Source organism: Bombina bombina, chromosome 1 (assembly GCF_027579735.1).
Source record: "Bombina bombina isolate aBomBom1 chromosome 1, aBomBom1.pri, whole genome shotgun sequence".
In the NCBI taxonomy this organism is placed as follows: Eukaryota; Metazoa; Chordata; class Amphibia; order Anura; family Bombinatoridae; genus Bombina; species Bombina bombina.
In genome coordinates this window covers 56,409,758-56,432,478 of record NC_069499.1, presented here as the reverse complement: position 1 = coordinate 56,432,478, position 22,721 = coordinate 56,409,758, and the positions used below count along the sequence as shown (strand labels likewise).

At 38.9% G+C, this 22,721-nt stretch overlaps 1 protein-coding gene across 6 annotated transcripts in view; it reads left to right on the top strand.

Moving 5' to 3' along the window:
- TMEM63C (transmembrane protein 63C) overlaps window positions 1-22,721 on the top strand; it is a 115,894-nt gene that overhangs the window by 44,308 nt on the left and 48,865 nt on the right. For 4 of the 6 annotated variants that reach the window (XM_053697378.1, XM_053697373.1, XM_053697374.1 and 1 more), the window contains 10 exons: window positions 3,481-3,614; window positions 6,196-6,318; window positions 6,412-6,565; window positions 9,226-9,255; window positions 10,377-10,483; window positions 20,122-20,208; window positions 20,287-20,352; window positions 21,266-21,428; window positions 21,512-21,617; window positions 21,742-21,909. In XM_053697378.1, coding sequence (XP_053553353.1) covers window positions 3,481-3,614; window positions 6,196-6,318; window positions 6,412-6,565; window positions 9,226-9,255; window positions 10,377-10,483; window positions 20,122-20,208; window positions 20,287-20,352; window positions 21,266-21,428; window positions 21,512-21,617; window positions 21,742-21,909 — 1,138 coding nt within the window. The remainder of the gene's footprint in view (window positions 1-3,480; window positions 3,615-6,195; window positions 6,319-6,411; window positions 6,566-9,225; window positions 9,256-10,376; window positions 10,484-20,121; window positions 20,209-20,286; window positions 20,353-21,265; window positions 21,429-21,511; window positions 21,618-21,741; window positions 21,910-22,721) is intronic. The other 2 variants (XM_053697379.1, XM_053697377.1) reach the window with 1 other exon arrangement.

Below are 22,721 nucleotides of genomic sequence, written 5' to 3'. Positions count from 1 at the left end.
TTTAAAGTCAGCAAAAATGCACAGTAGCACACTACATAGTATACACTTATACATGCAGATACACACACACTACATAGCATACACTTACACATGCAGATACACACACACTACATAGCATACACTTATACATGCAGATACATAACACTACATAGCATACACTTATACATGCAGATACACACACACTACATAGTATACACTTACACATGCAGATACACACACACTACATAGTATACACTTATACATGCAGATACACACACACTACATAGCTTACATTTATACATGCAGATACACACACACACTACATAGCATACACTTACACATGCAGATACGCACACACTACATAGTATACACTTATACATGCAGACACACACACACTACATAGCATACACTTATACATGCAGATACACACTTATACATGCAGATACACATACACACTGCATAGCTTACATTTATACATGCAGATACACACACACTACATAGTATACACTTATACATGCAGACACACACACACTACATAGCATACACTTATACATGCAGACACACACACACTACATAGCATAAACTTATACATGCAGATACACACACTACATAGTATACACTTATACATGCAGATACACACACACACTACATAGTATACACTTATACATGCAGATACACACACACACTACATAGCATACACTTATACATGCAGATACACACACACTACATAGCATACACTTACATATGCAGATACACACACACTACATAGCATACACTTACACATGCAGATACACACACACTACATAGCATACACTTATACATGCAGATACACACACACTACATAGCATACACTTATACATGCAGATACACACTTATACATGCAGATACACATACACACTGCATAGCTTACATTTATACATGCAGATACACACACACTACATAGTATACACTTATACATGCAGACACACACACACTACATAGCATACACTTATACATGCAGACACACACACACTACATAGCATAAACTTATACATGCAGATACACACACTACATAGTATACACTTATACATGCAGATACACACACACACTACATAGCATACACTTATACATGCAGATACACACACACTACATAGCATACACTTACACATGCAGATGCACACACACTGCATAGCTTACATTTATACATGCAGATACACACACACTACATAGTATACACTTATACATGCAGATACACACACACTACATAGCATACACTTATACAAGCAGATACACACTTATACATGCAGATACACACACACACTGCATAGCTTACATTTATACATGCAGACATACACACACTACATAGCATAAACGTATACATACAGATACACACACACAGTTATGGATACAGATAGACACACACACTACATCATATATGGGTATCTGTAATTCATTGTCTGGGGTCCTGGGGTTGGCAAGCACATTAGCTGGCAGTCTGCGGCTGCCACTGTTCGTTACCCTGGTATTAGCACTGCTCATTGTATAAAACTGAAGGCATGCTAGTATTATCACCAGGGGTTAGACATCATCATTACCAGAGGTAGGTTAGAGAGGTCACCATTACCCGTGGTCAGAGTGTATACAGCCTTCTTACTCCTGCTTAACCCACACACCATTCATTTTCCACAGGGAATATAACAGCTATCTAACCCTGTGAGAGCAAAGCCAGCTGCTTCTGAGTATGGGCCCAATAGAATTTAAAAAAAAAATTTTTTTTTAATTGCCTGGGGCAAATCGGGACAGATGGCTAGCAAGTCGGGACTGTCCCGCGAAAATCGGGACAGTTGGGGGGTATGTGTATGTATGTATGTATATATGTGGGTGTGTACATGTGTGTGTGTATATATATATATATATATATATATATATATATATATATATATATATATATATATATATATATATATATTTATATATGAGTGTGTGTAAATACATCTAGTGTTTAAGACATTCTGCAAAAAGTGTAGTCTTTAGAAAACCCATTTGTAAGATAAGATGTCTCAATTAACTACTATGTTGCTAGAGAGGGTGGATTGTTGCACCATATGTTTCATCTCTCGTAGCCAAGGGGTTAAACTTCTAAGTATGAACTTATACAATACAAATACATATATTGCCTGCATAACCTTGTTAACCCTTTATCATAGAATCAATGGCTTGTTTATTAAATAGAAAAACAGGTTTATAGGTCTACTTTTACATAACTGGATACTGGTTTTTCTGGTTAGCTTTGCAGTTTCCTTTTTAAATACTCGAAGAGCTTAGTTTAATCTGTAAATGCGGCAAGAGCGTTCTCTTGTGTGAAATGCACATGCAGGGTAAAAAGAGGCTACACCTTAGGTGGGCACTATAACAAGGCAAGTTACTAAGCTCTGTCTGTTCTCAGTTAAGTGTTTTTATTCCTTTGTACATTCCTTAAAGCCTTTGGAATGTATATTTTATCTCACCATGATATATGTTTGATTTATATATTGTTTTCCCCAAAGGGAACTGATGCAAAATTCTTCATACAGGCATTGGATATACAACTATAATCTGATGTAAATAATACCTGTGGTACTCAATTTATTCATCTGAAAAGGATGAAAAGTTGAGGCATCCTCGAATCAAACCAGCAACCCAACTATTGCAAGAAGTCAGCTACTTAAAGGGATATTCCGCTCAAAACTGAAATGCACATAAATTATATCTTTGGATAGAAACATGTTTGCAATATACATATAATGGTAAAAATGCTTCTAGCAAAAGTTATTACTGTTTTAGTGTTAACATTTTTCTCTGCGCGTGCATGTGAAGCATAGTTAGATATTCTCAGTGCACCAGCATTTTAATGACTGTAGCTGCTCAGAGCATCAGTGGGGCTTGTATAATGTCAGTAATTAACAAATTGAGTCATTACCAGATTGTACAAGCACCTTAGGCTCTTTGAGCAAGTGCTTTGTTTGAATGCTGGTGCACGGTGCATACTTAAATACACTTTTGAAACAGCTATAGCTTTTGTTAGAAGTATTTTTGCTATTACATGTATATTACAAAAATGCTTCTATTCAAAACTGAAATGCATCCATGTGGTTTGCAATTTTGGCCGTAATGTCCCTTTAACTGTCTGAGCCATCTCACGTGCTCTGTAATGTGTTTTCAGACCCAAATATGTGACTGTTCTGTAACAGACTGTATAATATAAATATGGGATACTAACAATTTAGCGTGGTCCATAGCTACATTTCTATTGCCATCTGTTATTACACATTTCCTCCTTCTCTCATCTTGTGCTCTGTTTTCTTCTTTCACTCTTTTGTACTTTACACTCCTCCCTTTCTGTAATATCCCTTCACCCTCACTCCTCTGTAGCTCTCACTCCTTTTCTTGTCCTCTCTTTCTCATCCCCAGCCGCCTTTCTGCATTCTCCTTTTCCCTATCACTTTCCCTCGCTAACTGACTCTGTTTCCTTCAAACACTCAGGTTGAGGCTGAGCAATATTATGCAGAGGTGGAGGAAAGGGCGACAGACGAATTTACTGCAGAGAGGAACCGGATTGCCCTAAAACGTCTTGGCATAACATTTGTGACTTTCCAGGATGACAGGATGACTGCGGTGTGAGTGCCGGGCACAGCAGGACGCGTTACACTAACTTGTTTATCATTTGAGTCTGATCTTATAATTGTAGCAAAACACTATGGGCTAGATTACAAGTGGAGAGCAATTAATAGCACAGGGTGCATAATTTTTTAACCAAAGCGTTTTAACATGACCAAAACGTTTTTTAGCACCCTATACTTTTAAAGAACAGCGCAGGGAGTGCTATTAGAGCGTAGTGAGTTGTGTTACATTCAAGCACAGTCTAAAATACTGCTGTAAAATTTAGCACTGTTTAAGACCGGAAGTAAATAATATAGCATAAAAATACATGAAGACGTTCACTACTTGCGCATCAGCTTAGCACAATATCCAACATGAATTTTACTGCATGTCCCCATAGAAGTCTATTTATGTGATGGATTTAGTGCAATCATGCTATTCAACATGCAGATGTTAGTTCACCCTAGACTACCACTCATTGATTAAAAAAACTTTGGATTTGTAATACAAGTACAAAAATATTATGTTTGAGCAACATTAAAGGGACCGTCAAGTCAAGATTACATTTTCATGATTCAGATAGGGCATGCAATTTTAAACAACTTTCCAAATTACTTTTATCATCAAATTTCCTTTGTTCTCTTGGTATTCTTTGTTGAAAGCTAAAGCAAGGTAGGCTCATAAACTGATTTCTATGCCCTTGAAGGCCGCGCTCTTATCTCAGTGTATTTTGACAGTTTTTCACAGATAGGCAGTGCTATCTATCTATCTATCTATCTATCTATCTATCTATCTATCTATTGGGTTCTTGTAAAGCGCGGCTATTCACCCGTAAGGGTCTCAAGGCGCTGAGGGTTGCAGTTCAGTCGAAGAGCCAGGTCTTGAGGTCCTTTCTGAACTTAGTTAGGGCGGTAGCTTGTCTAAGGTGCAGCGGGAGGGTGTTCCAAGTCTTGGCAGCCAGGTGAGAGAAGGATCTGCCTCCCGCTGTGGTTTTCCTGATGCGGGGGATGACAGTGAGGGCTTGGTCGGCCGATCGAAGTTGTCTGGCAGGGGTGTAGAAGGTAACGCGGTGGTTCAAGTATTCGGGACCGATGTTGTGGAGGGCCTTGAATGCGTGGGTGAGAAGCTTGAAGGTTATTCTTTTGTTAATGGGGAGCCAGTGCAGGTCCCGCAGGTATTTGGTGATGTGGCATTGACGAGGGATGTCAAGGATTAGTCTGGCCGAGGAGTTCTGGATGCACTGTAGTCTCTTTTGGAGCTTGATGGTGGTGCCGGCGTAGAGTGCGTTACCATAGTCCAGTCGGCTGCTGATGAGGGCGTGAGTGAGAGTCTTCCTGGTCTCGGTTGGGATCCATTTGAAGATCTTTCACAGCAGGTGAAGTGTGTGGAAGCATGCAGAAGAGACGGCGTTGATTTGCCGGTCCATGGAGAGCGATGAGTCCAGGATGGAGGGTGTCCGAGGGCTGTGGGCCACCAGGAGTTATTCCACGCGGATGTGGTGGGACCGAGGAGGAGGACTTCGGTCTTGTCTGCGTTCAGCTTTAGGCAGTTGTAGTTCATCCAGGTGGCGACTGCTGTCAGCCCTTCGTGGACGTTTCTCTTGGCGGTGGTGGGGTCACTGGTGAGTGAGATGATTAGCTGGGTGTCGTCGGCGTAGGAGACGATGTTGAGGTCATGTCGTCGGGCGATGGCGGAGAGAGGGGCCATGTAGATGTTGAATAGGGTGGGGCTCAGAGAAGAGCCTTGGGGTACACCGCAGCTGATTTCTGTGGGCTTGGAGGTGAAGGGTGGGAGTCTAACTTTCTGGGTTCTGCCGGTGAGGAAGGAGGTGATCCATTCCAGGGCTTCGTCGCGTATGCCGGCATCGTGTAGTCGGTTGCGGAGGGTGAGGTGGGAGACAGTGTCGAATGCTGCTGAGAGGTCTAGGAGAATGAGGGCGGCGGTCTCTCCTCGGTCGAGTAGGGCGAGGATGTCGTATGTGGCAGTGAGGAGGGCGGTCTTGGTGCTGTGGTTGCTCCTGAAACCGGATTGGGAGAGGTCCAGGGTGTGGTTGGCTTCAATGTAGTCAAAGAGTTGCGCGTTGATGGACTTCTCGATGACTTTGACCGCAAAGGGAGCAAAGAGATTGGGCGGTAGTTCTTCGGATCATTGGGGTCAGCCGTGGGTTTTTTGCTAGATCATGTGTGCCATATAGATAAGATTGTGCTCACTTCTGTGGATTTATTTCAGCATTGATTGGCTAAGATTCAAGTCTGTCAAAAGAAATAAGATAAGGGGGCAGTCTGCAGAGGCTTAGATACAAGTTAATCACAGATGCAAAAAGGGTATTAATATAACAGAGATGGTTATGCAAAACTGGGGAATGGGTAATAAAAAGATTATCTTTAATAACATTTTTAATTAGACTGTCCCTTTAATGCACAATAGCGCTAATATTTTTGTGCTCTTGTAAAGGGCAAACATACAGAATTATTACATTTTATTTTATCCTACAATTACAACGCGTATTTAAAAAGGTTGTGTCCTAACCTTTAAGTGATTAAATGTACACTATGGGTTTAGATGTTACATTGAAATAGTTGAACTAAATGTTTACAGGATCATTCAGGATTACAGCCGCACACTTTGTCGCAGGTCACTACAGCAATCTTCGGTCACACCACTACTGCATTCTCATCAGTGGGTTGTGCGCTATGCCCCAGCACCTAATGACATTATCTGGTAAGTTCCCCCGACAATACGTTCTGCAGAGTGGGAAACTCAAGTCAAGTAGACATCCTCCACTTAATTCTGTTGGCGCTGTTTGTGTTCTAGGGAGAACCTTGCTATGTCAGGCCCAATCTGGTGGGTTCGTTTTGCGGCTCTTAACCTTTTGCTGTTTTTGCTGCTCTTCTTCCTGACCACGCCGGCTGTTATTGTCAGTACCATGGACAGATTCAACGTCACCCACCCTGTGGAAAACCTGCAGGTTAGTAAGAAATGCTCCAAATAATAAAAAAAAAGTATAACTGCTACATAACTTACACTTAATATTTATTCAAGATATATCTTATTGTTTGTTACACCCCATATCATCTCCAATGTATTGTTTAATTTCTGCTCAATTGAAGAGACACAAATCTCAAAATTGAACACATTTACTTGAAGCATTTTTACATTTTTTTTTTAAAGCTTAAGTACATTTTATATCCCTTTAAGTAAACACTACATGCACTAATCAATTATGTAACTATTTCCTGCAACATAAAACTAGCAAACGCCTGCCTCTGAGGTTCATTATGTGACTGCTCACAACACAAAGCAAATTTCTTCTGTCTACACCTACTAATCATGTGCAAGGAGCATACACCTGGTGGCGCAGGGTCCACAGTGCAGGAAAAAACAACAGCAAAGCGGTACCTTGTATATGTGGAGTAGGTATCTCGTCCCTCCACACCAAAGACACCCCCAGACTCAATGGCTTCCTCAGTTGCCGTTAGTATGGTGTTTTACATGCTCCAAAACAAGGTGCAGAGTTCACAAGTAAAATGGAATACCATGCACAGCCTTAGTAAAAAGTAAAATTAATCATTTATTGATATGCATTAAAATTAAAAACTCTTTGAGAAAGCGCCAGATACGCACAAAATGCGCCAGATGACGTAACTACCAGCATACCGCTACTCTGTGGATTCTTCATTTTAATGCATATCAATAAATGATTAATTTTACTTTTTACTAAGGCTGTGCATGCTATTCCATTTTTACTTGTGAACTCTGCACCTTGTTTTGGAGTAACTCCTTTTCTTTTACACCTACAAATCAACTGGTTTTCACTGCTCATTATCTTGCACCTTCAGGAAGTGTTCATCTCCTACAAAACCACCTGATAAGTGGCTTTTTCCTTTCATTTAAAAAAGAAAACAAATACTCGATGTTTCAGTTGTAACATTTAAATGTTGTGTGGTCATTTTTACCAACAGAAACTAAAATAGTCTATGTGTTTGGTTTAATATCATTTTATGTTTTTCTGTGTGGAAAAGTAATACTAGCACCAATCCATAATTTGTCCTCCCACGTTTCTGTGTTTACTTAAAGAGAAATAGATGAATAAATCAGAGGGCGCTTCATGTGCATATAAGTAGTTAAACAACCAGTGTGAATAACAGTAGTGCAGAGTACTCACAATATGTTACCGCACTCTCTCACTGAGCAAAGGTTAGACAGCTTCCTTCAAAGGATCAAGCAGATGGAATTAGATACAAATCAGATACATATGTGTGAAAATCAATTGTTTAAAGCGACAGTAAAGTAAAAACTAAACTTTCATGATTCAGATAGATCATGCAATTTTAAACAACTTTCCAATTTACTTTTATCATCAAATTTGCTTTATTCCCTTGGTGGTATTTTTGAAAAGCAAACCTAGCTAGGCTCAAACTGATTTCTAAACCGTTGAAAACCGCCTCCTAGCTCAGATCATTTTGAAAGTTTTTCACAGTTAGACAGTGTTAGTTCATGTGTGTCATATAGATAACATTGTGCTCACTCCCGTGAAGTTATTTAGGAGTATTCACTGATTGACTACACTGCATGTCTGTCAAAAGCACTTAGATAAGGAGGCTGTCTGCAGAGGCTTAGATACAAGGTAATCACAGAGGTAAAAAGTATATTAATATAAACGTGTTGGTTATGCAAAAACGGGGAATTGGTAATAAAGGGATTATCTATCTTTTTAAATAAGAAACATTTTGGTGTAGACTGTCCCTTTAATATAAAACCATAAAATGATATACCTTTTATGCCTGAGGAAACGGCTGTGTTAGCGGAGAAACGCGTTGCATTTTATTGGAGCTCTGAATAAATGTTTCACCCCCTTTGTTTTAATCATTTTATGGTTTTATATTAAACAATTGATTTTCATACATATGTATCTGATTTGTATGAATCTAATTCAGTGAGCTGGAGCACTGTGAGTCTCTAGAACGCCTCTAGCAGCGTGCGGCAACATATTGTGAGTACCCTGCAGTACTATTATTCCCACTGGCTGTTTAACTACTTATATGCACATGAAGCGCCCTCTGATTTATTCATCTAGGATCTCATTTACTCTTTTGTGAAGTAAGAGAGGAGCTGCATCTGGAAGTAAAAAGGCTATAAGAACGTTGTCCATCCTATTTGTATTGTGGTTATATTTATACATGCATTTATATTCTCTGTATTCTAGGTGCATACACATTCTGCGACGTTCATCCCAAATTACAAATCTTATTTACATTATATATTTGTATTTTATGATATAGCACCCCCTAGAGAGACGGAGTGCTCTTTTTGTTTATCATTTACTTAAAGAGAGATACAAATGTAAAGTATATCCATTAGTAAAAGTAATTACTATTTTTTCCAGCAGCATACGCATATATGCTGTGCGTTCCCTGTGCACCAGCATTCAAACACCACATATTCTCAAAAAGTCACCAGTGACAAATAAAGTCTTCGCTGATATACACCACTTTCAGTTATCTGAGCAGACATGGGGTTTGAATGACGAGTCACATGTAATATATACGCAAAGGCCACTGAAACAGTAATAATTTTACTAGATGCATTTTAGCTACTTGTATTAATATTATCATCATTTATTTGTAGAGCATCAACAGATTCCGCGGGTCTATAAAAGTAGGTATAATATGCAAAGGTAACATTTATAAGAAGCAAATCGTTAGAGGGCCCTGCCAAGAGTTGTAGATTGCCTTACATGAAGGTGATTTTCAGGACAGCCGGGCTTGTAAGGCTTACATGCTTAAGGGGGTTCAAGGGGATTACAAAAAGAGGAGAGGAAATGAGGTAAGAAAAGAATAGCATATATTGTATGCATCCCTGAACAATAGTAACTTTAAGGAGCATTTGGAACTTTGAAAACTAGGGGAGAGTCTTAGATTAGAGCAAGGAAGAGAGTTCCACACGATTGGGGCCATTCTTTAGATTCTTCTTGTAGATGGGAATGTGAGGCGGTAACAAGAAGAAGTTCATGGGCTGAGCAAAAGAGATGGGAGGGAGAGTATCTGGAGATGAGGTCTGACATATAGGGGGCAGCAGGGTTATTAAGGGTTTTGAATGTCACAGTCAGGATTTTGTATTTTATTCTGGAGGCTAGAGGAAGCCAGTGAAGGTATTGGCAGAGAGGTGTAGTAGATGAGGAGCTACACGTAAGGAAGATCAGCCTGGTAGAAGCATTCATTATGGATTGTAAAGGAGATAGACGACAGCTAGGGAGACCAGAGAGGATTGTATTGCAGTAGTAGTAAATGATGAGAGAGTGGTTTAAGTTCTTTTGTTGTCTTGTGTGAGTAAGTGGCGAATTGTGGAGATGGTTTTTAAGGTGTGACCCCAAGGCATTGGGCCTGAGGGGTTGGGGTAATGATGTTATTATCAACAGTTATAGAAAGTTTGGAGGTTAAGATTCTGGAAGAATGGTGGAATATAAAGAACTCAGTTTTAGTGAGATTTAGCTTAAGGTAGTGAGAGGACAGTATGAAACATTAGAACAATAGAGGGATAGGTCTAATGCAGAGAGGTAGGGAAGTATTTTGCAAAATTGCTTCTATTTAAATTTGAAATGCATTTGTGCACATTTAAATTTGGACCTTTCTATCCTTTTAAAGACAATTCTTTTAGTACCCCTTGTGTCCCCATAAAAAGTATTGTCATTTACTGGGATCAGCATTATGTGATGTCTAACATGACACAAGCACACTTATAGCTACTTATTGATATCACTTATGGTTCCTGCTCCACAGAATCCGATTATCACTCAGTTCCTCCCCACATTCCTCCTCTGGATGTTCTCAGTTTGCCTCCCATTCTTGGTTTATTATTCAGCTTTCCTGGAGTGTCACTGGACAAGGTAACACCTATTGTTTATTTGGTTCTATGTGTTATCTGTCTTGTTCCATCTCTCTTCTCTCATTTTCTTTTGTGCTTTTATTTCTAGACCATGTCTTGTCCTCCGCTACCTATCTCTTACTTTTCGTCTCTTACTCGTCTTAGTTTCTGGCATTTTATTTAATTTCTTCTACATATCTCTCCCCTCAGTGTTCCTATATCCAAACTCACTTCCTCTGGAACATTCTATGTATCTCTCTTACTTTCTTCTATTACCTGTCTTTCTATTGTATCTACTGGTCATCTCTAGCTCTCTCCACTCCGTCCAACTCTATTATTTCACACGTCCTGTTCTGGGTTTTTTCCATCCATCTGCTCTAACTTATCTTGGCTCATCCCTCTGACACTAACTATTGAAGGCCTCCCCCTTTTAGAAGGGACTTAACACAACCCCAATACCTTATCTTTTCAAGTGGATATATTTCTCCTCTACTTCCTGCCATAAAGCATAATTTTTATTCAGTCTTTAGAACAGGATGGACATTTTTTTCTTGGCTTCCAGACTCTTATTTGTTTCCTGGTCCTGTCCCCCTTTCCCGTACTAAAGCTGTTAAACAAGAAATTGTATTATTTCAGGATCTGTAATTGCTTACTGTTTTAAAGGACGTTGGGCACATGGGTCATACTGGTCTGTATATTTAGGTTGCCTGGCTCCCTACCTACCTCTTATAAACAGTATTTGGAGCTTGAGTATGTAACATCTAATATCTGATTTAGAGCAATGCAGCGTTCCTCATACATGTTCTCAAAATGAGGTAGATATTACTAAAAAGTCAATTTAATTTGATTTACACATATTCATGCTGTGAGAAATATACCCTCTGTAGTCATAAGCTAGTCCTTTTCAGGTTGACCGGGGGGGAATTTAAAAGCATTTACTTGTTCTTGATAAACTGACTTATTTCCTGTTTTTCTGCCAGTCACTGAATATATGGATCTTCCTCCTAAAGTTGAATATGTGAATATGCTACTTCACATTCTGCAATTTTCAAGGTCTCTTAGAAAAATATAAAAATACATTTTTTGTTGCAAGTATTGTTCCCTACTATTATTTTATCTCAAGAGTGTTTGTAGGCCAACAAAGAGAAAGCTCTGCTGGCAGGTGTACAGTTTCAGGCCTTGCTGGACGCAGCTATAAACATTAATCTTTTTTCTATTTTGTAGCTTATGCTATAGTAGATTTTAATATGATAGTATAGTGACAGCTAATAATGCCAGAAGTGATCTCTGGTTCAGATGCCAGTTCCAAAGCAGACTTGCCACTCAAGACCTATATGCCATGATTTCCGATGTCAAAGTATGTTTCTTCCATCTAATTGAAGAAACAATGATTCATGGATGTATTCTTTCTTCTTTTAATAGTTTTTCCCCTCAATCTTGTTAGTCAAAATATTTTACATCCAGAATTACATTTCTTTCATGTAATTGGCAAGAGTCCATGAGCTAGTGACATATGGGATATACAATCCTACCAGGAGGGGCAAAGTTTCCCAAACCTCAAAATGCCTATAAATACACCCCTCACAACACCCACAATTCAGTTTTACAAACTTTGCCTCCTATGGAGGTGGTGAAGTAAGTTTGTGCTAAGATTTCTACGTTGATATGCGCTTCTCAGCATTGTTGAAGCCCGATTCCTCTCAGAGTACAGCGAATGTCAGAGGGACGTGAAGGGAGTATCACCTATTGAATACGATGATTTCCCTAACGGGGGTCTTTTTCATGGGTTCTCTGTTATCGGTCGTAGAGATTCATCTCCTGCCTCACTTTTCAGATCGATGATATACTCTCAAATTTACCATTACCTCTACTAAAGAACTGTTTTAGTACTGGTTTGGCTATCTGCTATATGTGGATGGGTGTCTTTTGGTAAGTATGTTTCTATACTTAAGACACTCTCAGCTATGGTTTGGCACTTTATGCAAATTATATAAAGTTCTAAATATATGTATTGTACTTATATTTGCCATGAGTCAGGTTCATGTATTTCCTTCTGCAGACTGTCAGTTTCATATTTGGGAATATAAACACTTTAAGAAATTTGTTTCTTACCTGGGGTTTAGTCTTTTTCAAATTTTGTCTACTTTGCATTTGCGGGTATTAGGCCCGCGGGTGCGTCAAATATTAGACTTTATTGCGTCATTTTTGGCGCAAACTTTTTTGGCGCGGAAAATTACGTTTTTGATGCAACTTTGTCATTTCCGGCATCATACGTGACGTCGAGACCTTTCACACGGCGCCGTCATTAGTGATGCAAGTGTGTCATTTCCAGTCATTTTTGGCGCCAAAAAAGTTTACGTTACGTTGTGCGTCATACTTGGCGCCAATTTTTTTTCATTATTTCAATACCCCATTCATGTTTGCCTCCTGCTTTCTTCTCTATCAAGAGGCCTATGCTTTTGCATTTTTTCCCATTCCTGAAACTGTCATTTAAGGAAATAGATAATTTTGCTTTATATGTTGTTTTTTCTTTTACATTGAGCAAGATGTCCCAATCCGATCCTGTCTCTGAAGTTTCTGCTGGAACATTGCTGCCTGACATCGGTTCTACCAAAGCTAAGTGCATTTGTTGCAAAATTGTAGAAATTATTTCACCGAATGTCATTTGTAATAGTTGTCATGATAAACTTTTACATGCAGCTAGTGTTTCTATCAGTAATAGTACATTGCCAGTTGCAGTTCCTTCAACTTCTAATGTGCATGATATACCTGTAAATTTCAAAGAATCTGTTTCTGAATCTATTATGAAGGCTTTGTCTGCATTTCCACCTTCTAATAAATGTAAAAGGTCTTTTAAAACTTCTCATTTAGCTGATGAAATTTCAAATGACCAACAACATAATAAATCATCCTCTTCTGATGAGGATCTATCTGAAACAGAAGATCCTTCCTCAGATATTGACACTGACAAATCTACTTATTTATTCAAAATAGAGTATATGCGTTCTTTATTAAAAGAAGTGTTAATTACTTTGGATATTGAGGTAACCAGTCCTATTGACGTTCAGTCTAATAAACGTTTAAATGCTGTTTTTAAACCTCCTGTGGTTTCCCCAGGTGTTTTTCCCATTCCTGAGGCTATTTCTGATATGATTTCTAGGGAATGGAATAAACCAGGTACTTCCTTTATTCCTTCTTCAAGGTTTAAGAGATTGTATCCTTTACCAGCAAAATCTATAGAGTTTTGGGAAAAGATCCCCAAAGTTGATGGGGCTATTTCTACTCTTGCTAAACGTACCACTATTCCTATGGAAGATAGCACTTCCTTTAAGGATCCTTTACATAGGAAGCTTGAATCTTATCTAAGGAAGGCCTATTTATATTCAGGTCATCTTCTCAGACCTGCTATTTCTTTGGGTGATGTTGCGGCTGCATCAACTTTCTGGTTGGAAAATTTAGCGCAACATGAATTGGATTCTGACATATCTAGCATTGTTCGCTTACTGCAACATGCTAATCATTTTATTTGTGATGCCATTTTTGATATTATCAAAATTGATGTTAGATCCATGTCTTTAGCTATATTAGCTAGAAGAGCTTTGTGGCTTAAATCTTGGAATGCTGATATGACATCTAAATCTAGATTACTATCTCTTTCTTTCCAAGGTAATAATTTATTTGGTTCTCAGTTGGATTCTATTATTTCAACTATCACTGGAGGAAAAGGAGTTTTTTTGCCTCAGGATAAAAAACCTAAGGGTAAATCTAAGGCTTCTAACCGTTTTCGTTCCTTTTGTCAGAATAAGGAACAAAAACTCAATCCTCCTCCGAAGGAATCTGCTTCCAGTTGGAAGCCTTCCTCAAATTGGAATAAATCCAAGCCATTTAGGAAACCAAAGTCTGCCCCTAAGTCCGCATGAAGGTGCGGCCCTCATTCCAGCTTAGCTGGTAGGGGGCAGATTAAGGTTTTTCAAGGATTTTTGGTAAAAATCTGTCCAAAATCATTGGATTCCGAGCATTGTCTCTCAAGGGTATTGAATAGGATTCAAAGTAAGACCTCCTGTGAGAAGATTTTTTCTCTCACACATTCCTGTAAATCCAGTAAAAGCTCAGGCTTTTCTGAAGTGTGTTTCAGACCTGGAGTCTTCAGGGGTAATCATGCCAGTTCCTCTTCAGGAACAAGGTTTGGGGTTTTATTCAAACCTATTCATTGTACCAAAGAAAGAAAATTTGTTCAGACCAGTTCTGGATCTGAAAATTTTGAATCGTTATGTAAGAGTACCAACTTTCAAGATGGTGACTATAAGGACAATTCTGCCTTTTGTTCAACAAGGACATTATATGTCCACAATAGACTTGCAGGATGCATACCTTCATATTCCGATTCATCCAGAACACTATCAGTTTCTGAGATTCTCTTTTCTAGACAAGCATTACCAATTTGTTGCTCTTCCATTTGGCCTAGCAACAGCTCCAAGAATCTTTTCAAAGGTTCTGGGTGCCCTACTATCTGTAATCAGAGAACAGGGTATTGCGGTGTTTCCTTATTTGGACGATATCTTGGTACTAGCTCAGTCTTTACATACTGCAGAATCTCACACAAATCAACTAGTGTTGTTTCTTCGGAAACATGGTTGGAGGATCAATTTACCAAAAAGTTTCTTGATTCCTCAGACAAGGGTCACCTTTTTAGGTTTCCAGATAGATTCAGTGTCCATGACTCTGTCTCTAACAGACAAGAGACGTTTAAAATTGGTTGCAGCCTGCCGGCGCCTTCAGTCTCAGTCATTCCCTTCAGTGGTTATGTGCATGGAAGTTTTAGGTCTCATGACTGCAGCATCGGACGCAATCCCCTTTGCTCGTTTTCACATGAGTGGAAAGGTGATAACTAAGCGCCAACTATAACGCAACAGACCTCCAGCTCTAATAAATTGGCACCTAGTTGCCAAGGGTGGATTCAATTTTAAGATTGGATATCAGAGCGCCAAACAACGTAGGCAGGGTCTATGGGCAGATAGTCAAATACCAAAGGTAACAATAGGTTGAAATAATATGATTTAATACATAAGATAAAAAAGTTGGTACATTTAAAATTATACAATAATTAGTCATGGATCCATGTTACACTTTAAAATATATATTGAAACAATAGGAACAATTTAAAAATGCTTGTAGAACAATAAATAACAACAACAACAACAAAAAAAAAAAAAAAAAATCTAACAAATAATGTCTATCGCTTAAAACTTAAATTCTAATATGTGAATGCTAGGAGCGCTTATGCACACTCTATTTATAAAAACAATGGGTTACAATGCACAGGTGGATAGATTCCAGGTTGCTTGAAACCGGTGGATGTGAAATGTAAGTGGCTCCAAATTGGGGTTTTGCCTATGTGTTTATCCAAAATTTTGTAACTCCTAACAGGTGGAAAAAAAATGTTACAGGAATGTCTAGAACCTGAATTCAAAATATAAGACCTGAGGTTGTGCCTATGTGTTTATCCAAAAAGGGTGTAAATCCTAACAAGTGAAAAAATGTGAGAAAAATATTGCAGGGGTGTCTGAACCTTATTTTCAAAATAAACAATGAATTCAAAATAAAACGATATACAAGTGAATTTTTGACAAATCAACTAATGCAAACATAAAGCATAAATAGAACAAAAAAAAACAACAGCACAACTTTAACGTGTGTTCAAATGTGTTTCTGCTTGCAAACTGTGATGTGATGTGAACAAATATCTATTATAAACACTGAATAGTCGCAAAACTTTGTGATTGGATTGAAATTGAACACAGGCTCTAAATTGATACCCTAAAATACAAATCTAAAGGGCTCAGAGTTGCTGAGCTAGATATAAGGGACTTGCTCAAAGAGCCTCGAGATGTTAATTAAAAGAGACCATATAACAACAGTGGGTTAAAAAACGGATGATATAACATAAAATGCTTAAAAGTCCAAATAAATATTCAAATTGGATAATAAGAATCTTGCTATAGTCTGTTTCAATATGGATCCCAACTGCTGATTATGTAGAAATCTTCTTGGGCAGTAGTTAACAAATTATTCCAACTTGCAATGTTGTCCCTTACCTGCCAAAAAAGGAAAGGCAAACAATAGTGCAGAGGGCTTCTTAATGTGATCACAATTAAAATACTCCTTACCAGTCAACCGGTTTCGGTCTCCACTGACCTTTCTCAAGACTCACATGAGACCTCTACAGCTTTGTATGCTGAATCAATGGTGCAGGGATTATACAAAGATATCACAATTAATATCCTTGAATCCCAATGTACGACACTCTCTGACATGGTGGATAGATCACCATCGTTTGGTTCAAGGGGCTTCTTTTGTTCGCCTAACCTGGACTGTGATCACAACAGATGCGAGTCTTTCAGGTTGGGGAGCCGTTTGGGGGTCTCTGACAGCACAAGGGGTTTGGAAATCTCAAGAGGCGAGATTACCAATAAATATTTTAGTGCAATTCTCAGGGCTCTTCAGTTCTGGCCTCTACTAAAGAGAGAACCGTTCATTTGTTTTCAGACAGACAATATCACAACTGTGGCTTATGTCAATCATCAGGGTGGGACTCACAGTCCCCAATCTATGAAAGAAGTATCTCGGATACTTGCTTGGGCGGAATCCAGCTCCTGTCTAATCTCTGCGGTGCATATCCCAGGTGTAGACAATTGGGAGGCGGATTATCTCAGCCGCCAGACTTTACATCCAGGGGAGTGGTCTCTCCATCCAGATGTGTTTTCTCAGATTGTTCAGATGTAGGGGCTTCCAGAGATAGATCTCATGGCCTCTCATCTAAACAAGAAACTTCCCAGATACCTGTCCACGTCCAGGGATGTTCGGGCGGAAGCAGTGGATGCGCTGACACTTCCTTGGTGTTATCAACCTGCTTACATCTTCCCGCCTCTAGTTCTTCTTCCAAGAGTGATTTCCAAAATCATCATGGAACAGTCTTTTGTGTTGCTAGTGGCTCCAGCATGGCCACACAGGTTTTGGTATGCGGATCTGGTTCGGATGTCCAGTTGCCCGCCTTGGCCACTTCCGTTACGGCCCGACCTACTATCTCAAGGTCCGTTTTTCCATCAGGATCTCAAATCATTAAATTTGAAGGTATGGAAATTGAACGCTTAGTTCTAAGTCGTAGAGGTTTCTCTGATTCAGTGATTAATACTATGTTACAAGCTCGTAAATCTGTCTCTAGGAAGATTTATTATAGAGTTTGGAAGGCTTACATTTCATGGTGTTCTTCTCATAAATTCTCCTGGCATTCTTTTAGAATTCCTAGAATTTTGCAGTTTCTTCAGGATGGTCTGGATAAGGGTTTGTCTGCAAGTTCCTTGAAAGGACAAATCTCTGCTCTTTCTGTTTTATTTCACAGAAAAATTGCTATACTTCCTGATATACACTGTTTTGTACAGGCTTTAGTTCGTATTAAGCCTGTCATTAAGTCAATTTCTCCTCCTTGGAGTCTTAATTTGGTTCTGAGGGCTTTACAGGCTCCTCCATTTGAACCTATGCATTCTTTGGACATTAAACTACTTTCCTGGAAAGTGTTGTTCCTTTTGGCTATCTCTTCTGCTAGAAGAGTTTCTGAGCTATCTGCTCTTTCTTGTGAGTCTCCTTTTCTGATTTTTCATCAGGATAAGGCAGTTTTGCTGACTTCTTTTCAATTTTTACCTAAGGTTGTGAATTCTAACAACATTAGTAGAGAAATTGTTGTCCCTTCTTTATGTCCTAATCCTAAGAATTCTTTGGAGAGATCCTTACATTCTTTGGATGTGGTAAGAGCTTTGAAATATTATGTGGAAGCTACTAAAAATTTCAGGAAGACTTCTAGTCTATTTGTTTTATTTTCTGGTCCTAGGAAAGGTCAGAAAGCTTCTGCTGTTTCCTTGGCTTCTTGGTTGAAACTTTTGATTCATCAAGCTTATTTGGAGTCGGGTCAAACCCCGCCTCAGAGAATTACAGCTCATTCTACTAGATCAGTCTCTACTTCATGGCCTTTTAAGAATGAAGCTTCAGTCGATCAGATTTGCAAAGCAGCCACTTGGTCCTCTTTGCATACATTTACTAAATTCTACCATTTTGATGTATTTGCTTCTTCAGAAGCAGTTTTTGGTAGAAAAGAACTTCAGGCAGCTGTTTCAGTTTGATTCTTCTGCTTTTTTATTTGTTTTTTTTTCTTTCAAAAGTGAAAATAAACTTATTTTTGGGTTGTGGATTATTTTCTCAGCGAAATATGGCTGTTTTTGTTTTATTCCCTCCCTCTCTAGTGACTCTTGAGTGGAAGACTCCACATCTTGGGTATTGATATCCCATATGTCACTAGCTCATGGACTCTTGCCAATTACATGAAAGAAAACATAATTTATGTAAGAACTTACCTGATAAATTCATTTCTTTCATATTGGCAAGAGTCCATGAGGCCCACCCTTTTTTATGGTGGTTATGATTTTTGTATAAAGCACAATTATTTCCAAATTTCCTTTGTTGATGCTTTCTACTCCTTTCTTTATCACCCCACTGCTTGGCTATTCGTTAAACTGAATTGTGGGTGTGGTGAGGGGTGTATTTATAGGCATTTTGAGGTTTGGGAAACTTTCCCCTCCTGGTAGGATTGTATATCCCATATGTCACTAGCTCATGGACTCTTGCCAATATGAAAGAAATGAATTTATCAGGTAAGTTCTTACATAAATTATGTTTTTTGCTCCCACATTTGGTGTTCTCAAATTAAACTATGAGGCTGTGGTTGAGGGAAATTGTAAAGAAGAATTTAAGAACTCTCATTCAGCGGATAATTTTCAAATCCCTAATTCTAGTAAATCACGTTCAAAAGCTAATACCTTAGAATTCTTAGAAGTTTTTCAGCGGATTCCATCTCAGCAATCAGAAATTGATTTCTACTACTGTTTGTAAAAAGACAGAGGGGTACCTCATGTGTATATCAGTCAATCTCTCAGATGACACAAGGTGTAATCAATACGAGTGGGTACTCAAATTTAGTAAGACCACCCTTATGTGCTTGTGGACGCTAGCTGATGGATTCAGCTGTATCAGCTCACCTATTCCCAACAGATCTGAAACTCTCCAAAGGACCAAAAGTAGTTTGTGCAAAAAAACACTCTTTGAATCATAAGCTTTCTAGTTCAAGATTCGTTTTTAATAAAAACAGTTTAAAAACAACTAAAAGCAAATGCAGAGCGCCGGGGCAAACTAGTGCTCCCTTACAACGCATTTCTCAGCCTTAAACAAATGGCCGTTTCATCAGGCATCATGATAGTGACTAAAAGCTCAATCCACTCAATCTTGTGCAAATGAAAAAGCCATTTTGTTCTGAGGACCAACAGTATGGAGTTTTCCTCACATGTTATTAAGCACTAAAAATTGCCCAGTCTTTGTTGTAGAGGTCTACGGGAACTGAGCCAAGGTACGGACATTTTGTTAAGAATGATTACATGTTTTGTTTTTTCCTTGTGCTTTTATTTCCTTTTTATTCTTTGCATTATTTTGCACGGTCTTGCTCACTCTTGTCATTCTCTCTATCATTTCTCCTCTTACCTAATTTTCTCCTTTCTCTATACCCATCCTTATCTTTCCTAGTGATTAACTTTTTCTGTTTTTATTTTCTGTTTTCAGATCCAATGAAAATCAGCTCACAATGCACAAATGCTATTTTTTCCTGATCTTTATGGTTATTATTCTGCCATCTTTGGGTCTGACCAGGTATTATCCCCTCTTTTACTCCCAACCATGATTTCCCATCATTCTCTATTCCTGTTTCTCACAATTTCTCTCTTTCAGCTTGGATCTCTTCTTCCGTTGGCTGTTTGATACTCATTTTTTGGATGAAGCCAATGTTAAATTCCAGTAAGTATGGAAGTGATTGGTTGAGTTATGTCAGCAGGCACATTTGGATGGATACTCTTTATAACTTGAGCTATTCCTGTACCCTCCTTATGGCATATTAAAGGGACACTGAACCCAATTTTTTTTCTTTTGTAATTCAGAAAGAGCATGCAATTTTAAGCAACTTTCTAATTTACTCCTATTATCAATTTTTCTTCGTTCTCTTGCTATCATTATTTGAAAAAGAAGGCATCTAAGCTTTTTTTTTGGTTTCAGTACTCTGGACAGCACTTTTTTATTGGTGGATGAATTTATCCACCAATCCGCAAGGACAACCCAGGTTGTTCACCAAAAATGGGCCGGCATCTAAACTTACATTCTTGCATTTCAAATAAAGATGCCAAGAGAATGAAGAAAATTTGATAATAGGAGTAAATTAGAAAGTTGCTTAAAATTTCATGCTCAATCTGAATCACAAAAGAAAAATTTTGGGTACAGTGTCCCTTTAAGTGTTCTCTGCTGTACGCTGCTCCCTACCCACTTTCTACTGCAAAATCCTTGTACTCTACTCCCCTCTGAATGTTTTTTGCCCAGTGTTTAGTATGTACCGACTGTACTGGGATTGTCTTTATTATTTGCTGAGTAGCCCATTCAGTCTTTTCACAGCATACTGTTTTCTGCTCATCACTCACTCCATAATAAGTGATATCACCTCTCCTCTACTTTATTCTATGTTAACCTCATCAGTTGAATTTTCCCCCATTTTGTTTTGTTCCCTGCAGTTTATCATGCTCACACCATGTACTATTAACTATTTAGCCCTCCGACCTATATCCCATATATTATGCTCTTCTATCCATACCATTTTCTCTTGTGTCCCCATATGAAAGTACCTACCTCATTCACCAGCATAGTGTCATTGTTTTCTCCCCAGGTGTGTGTTCCTCCCTAACAATGGCGCATTCTTTGTAAATTATGTGATAACAGCGAGTCTGATCGGAACTGCAATGGAGCTGCTTCGAATCCCAGGACTCACAGTGTATGCAGCACGTTTATGCTTTGCCAGGACAGAGCCTGAGCGCCTCCATGTCAAACGGGTACCTAAGGCTCATATCTATCCCTGTGGCAGCTACATAAGAGATGCTTGCTAAAGATATAACCTTGTGATCTTCTGTTGCAGAATCAGGCTTATGAGTTTCAGTTTGGACTGGAATATGCCTGGACCACGTGCATCTTCTCTGTGGTCATTACGTACAGCATCACCTGTCCTATCATCGTCCCCTTTGGTGAGTGAAAGCCCCACAAGCAACCCCCTGCAACATCAGTCTATCGCTCTATATGTTATTTTATATCCCTCAACCCTATGTCACCATATCATTCTCAGGACATTTGTAACTATTTGTGTTTCAGGTCTTCTTTACCTGCTTCTGAAGCATATGACTGACAGGTATAATATATATTATGCTTACATCCCTACGAAGCTTAGGCCCAGCCTGCACATAGCAGCCGTCAAACAACTGCTTGTGGCCCCTATGCTGTGCATCTTCTGGCTGCTCTTCTTCTCTGTACTACGCCTAGGTAAGTACATACAAATCATACGGGCTGTATACAGTTCTGAAACACTTTAACTCAATCTTCACCTTACATGAGCACACACACAGTCACCCTTACTTACTCACACACACATAGTTACACTTACACACACTGACACACACACACAATCACACTAACACACACAGTCACACTTACTCACACACACATAATTACACTTACACACACTTGACACATACATTCACACACACTCACACATAGTTACATTTACACACTAACACATAACACACACAGTCACCCTTACTCACATAAACATAGTTCACTTACGCACTAACACACACTGACACACACACAATCACACTTACACACTCACACATAGTTACACTTACACATTAATGCACACAGTTAAACTTACTCACAAACAATATCACCCTTGCTTATTCACACACAATTATGTTTATACCATAAAATATACAATCACACTTACCCAGACACACACACCCACATAGTTAAACTTGCGCACCCAATCATATGTAAAATGACACATAATCACTTACATACATACACACACACACACAATCACAAATCTACACACAATCTCAATTTTACATGTACTTTTGGAGCTCTCTCTTCTCTTTCTCTTCTCTCTGTCTTTCTGTCTCACTCTCCAACTCTCCCTTCTCCCTCTTTTCTCTCTCCCTTCTCCCTCCCTTCTACCTCTCTTCTGTCTCCCTTCTCCATTGCTTCTCTCTCTCTTCACTCTTCCTTCTCTCTTCCTTCTCCCTTCTTTCTCCCTCTCTCCTCTCTCCCTTCTACCTCTCTTCTCTCTCCCTTCCCCC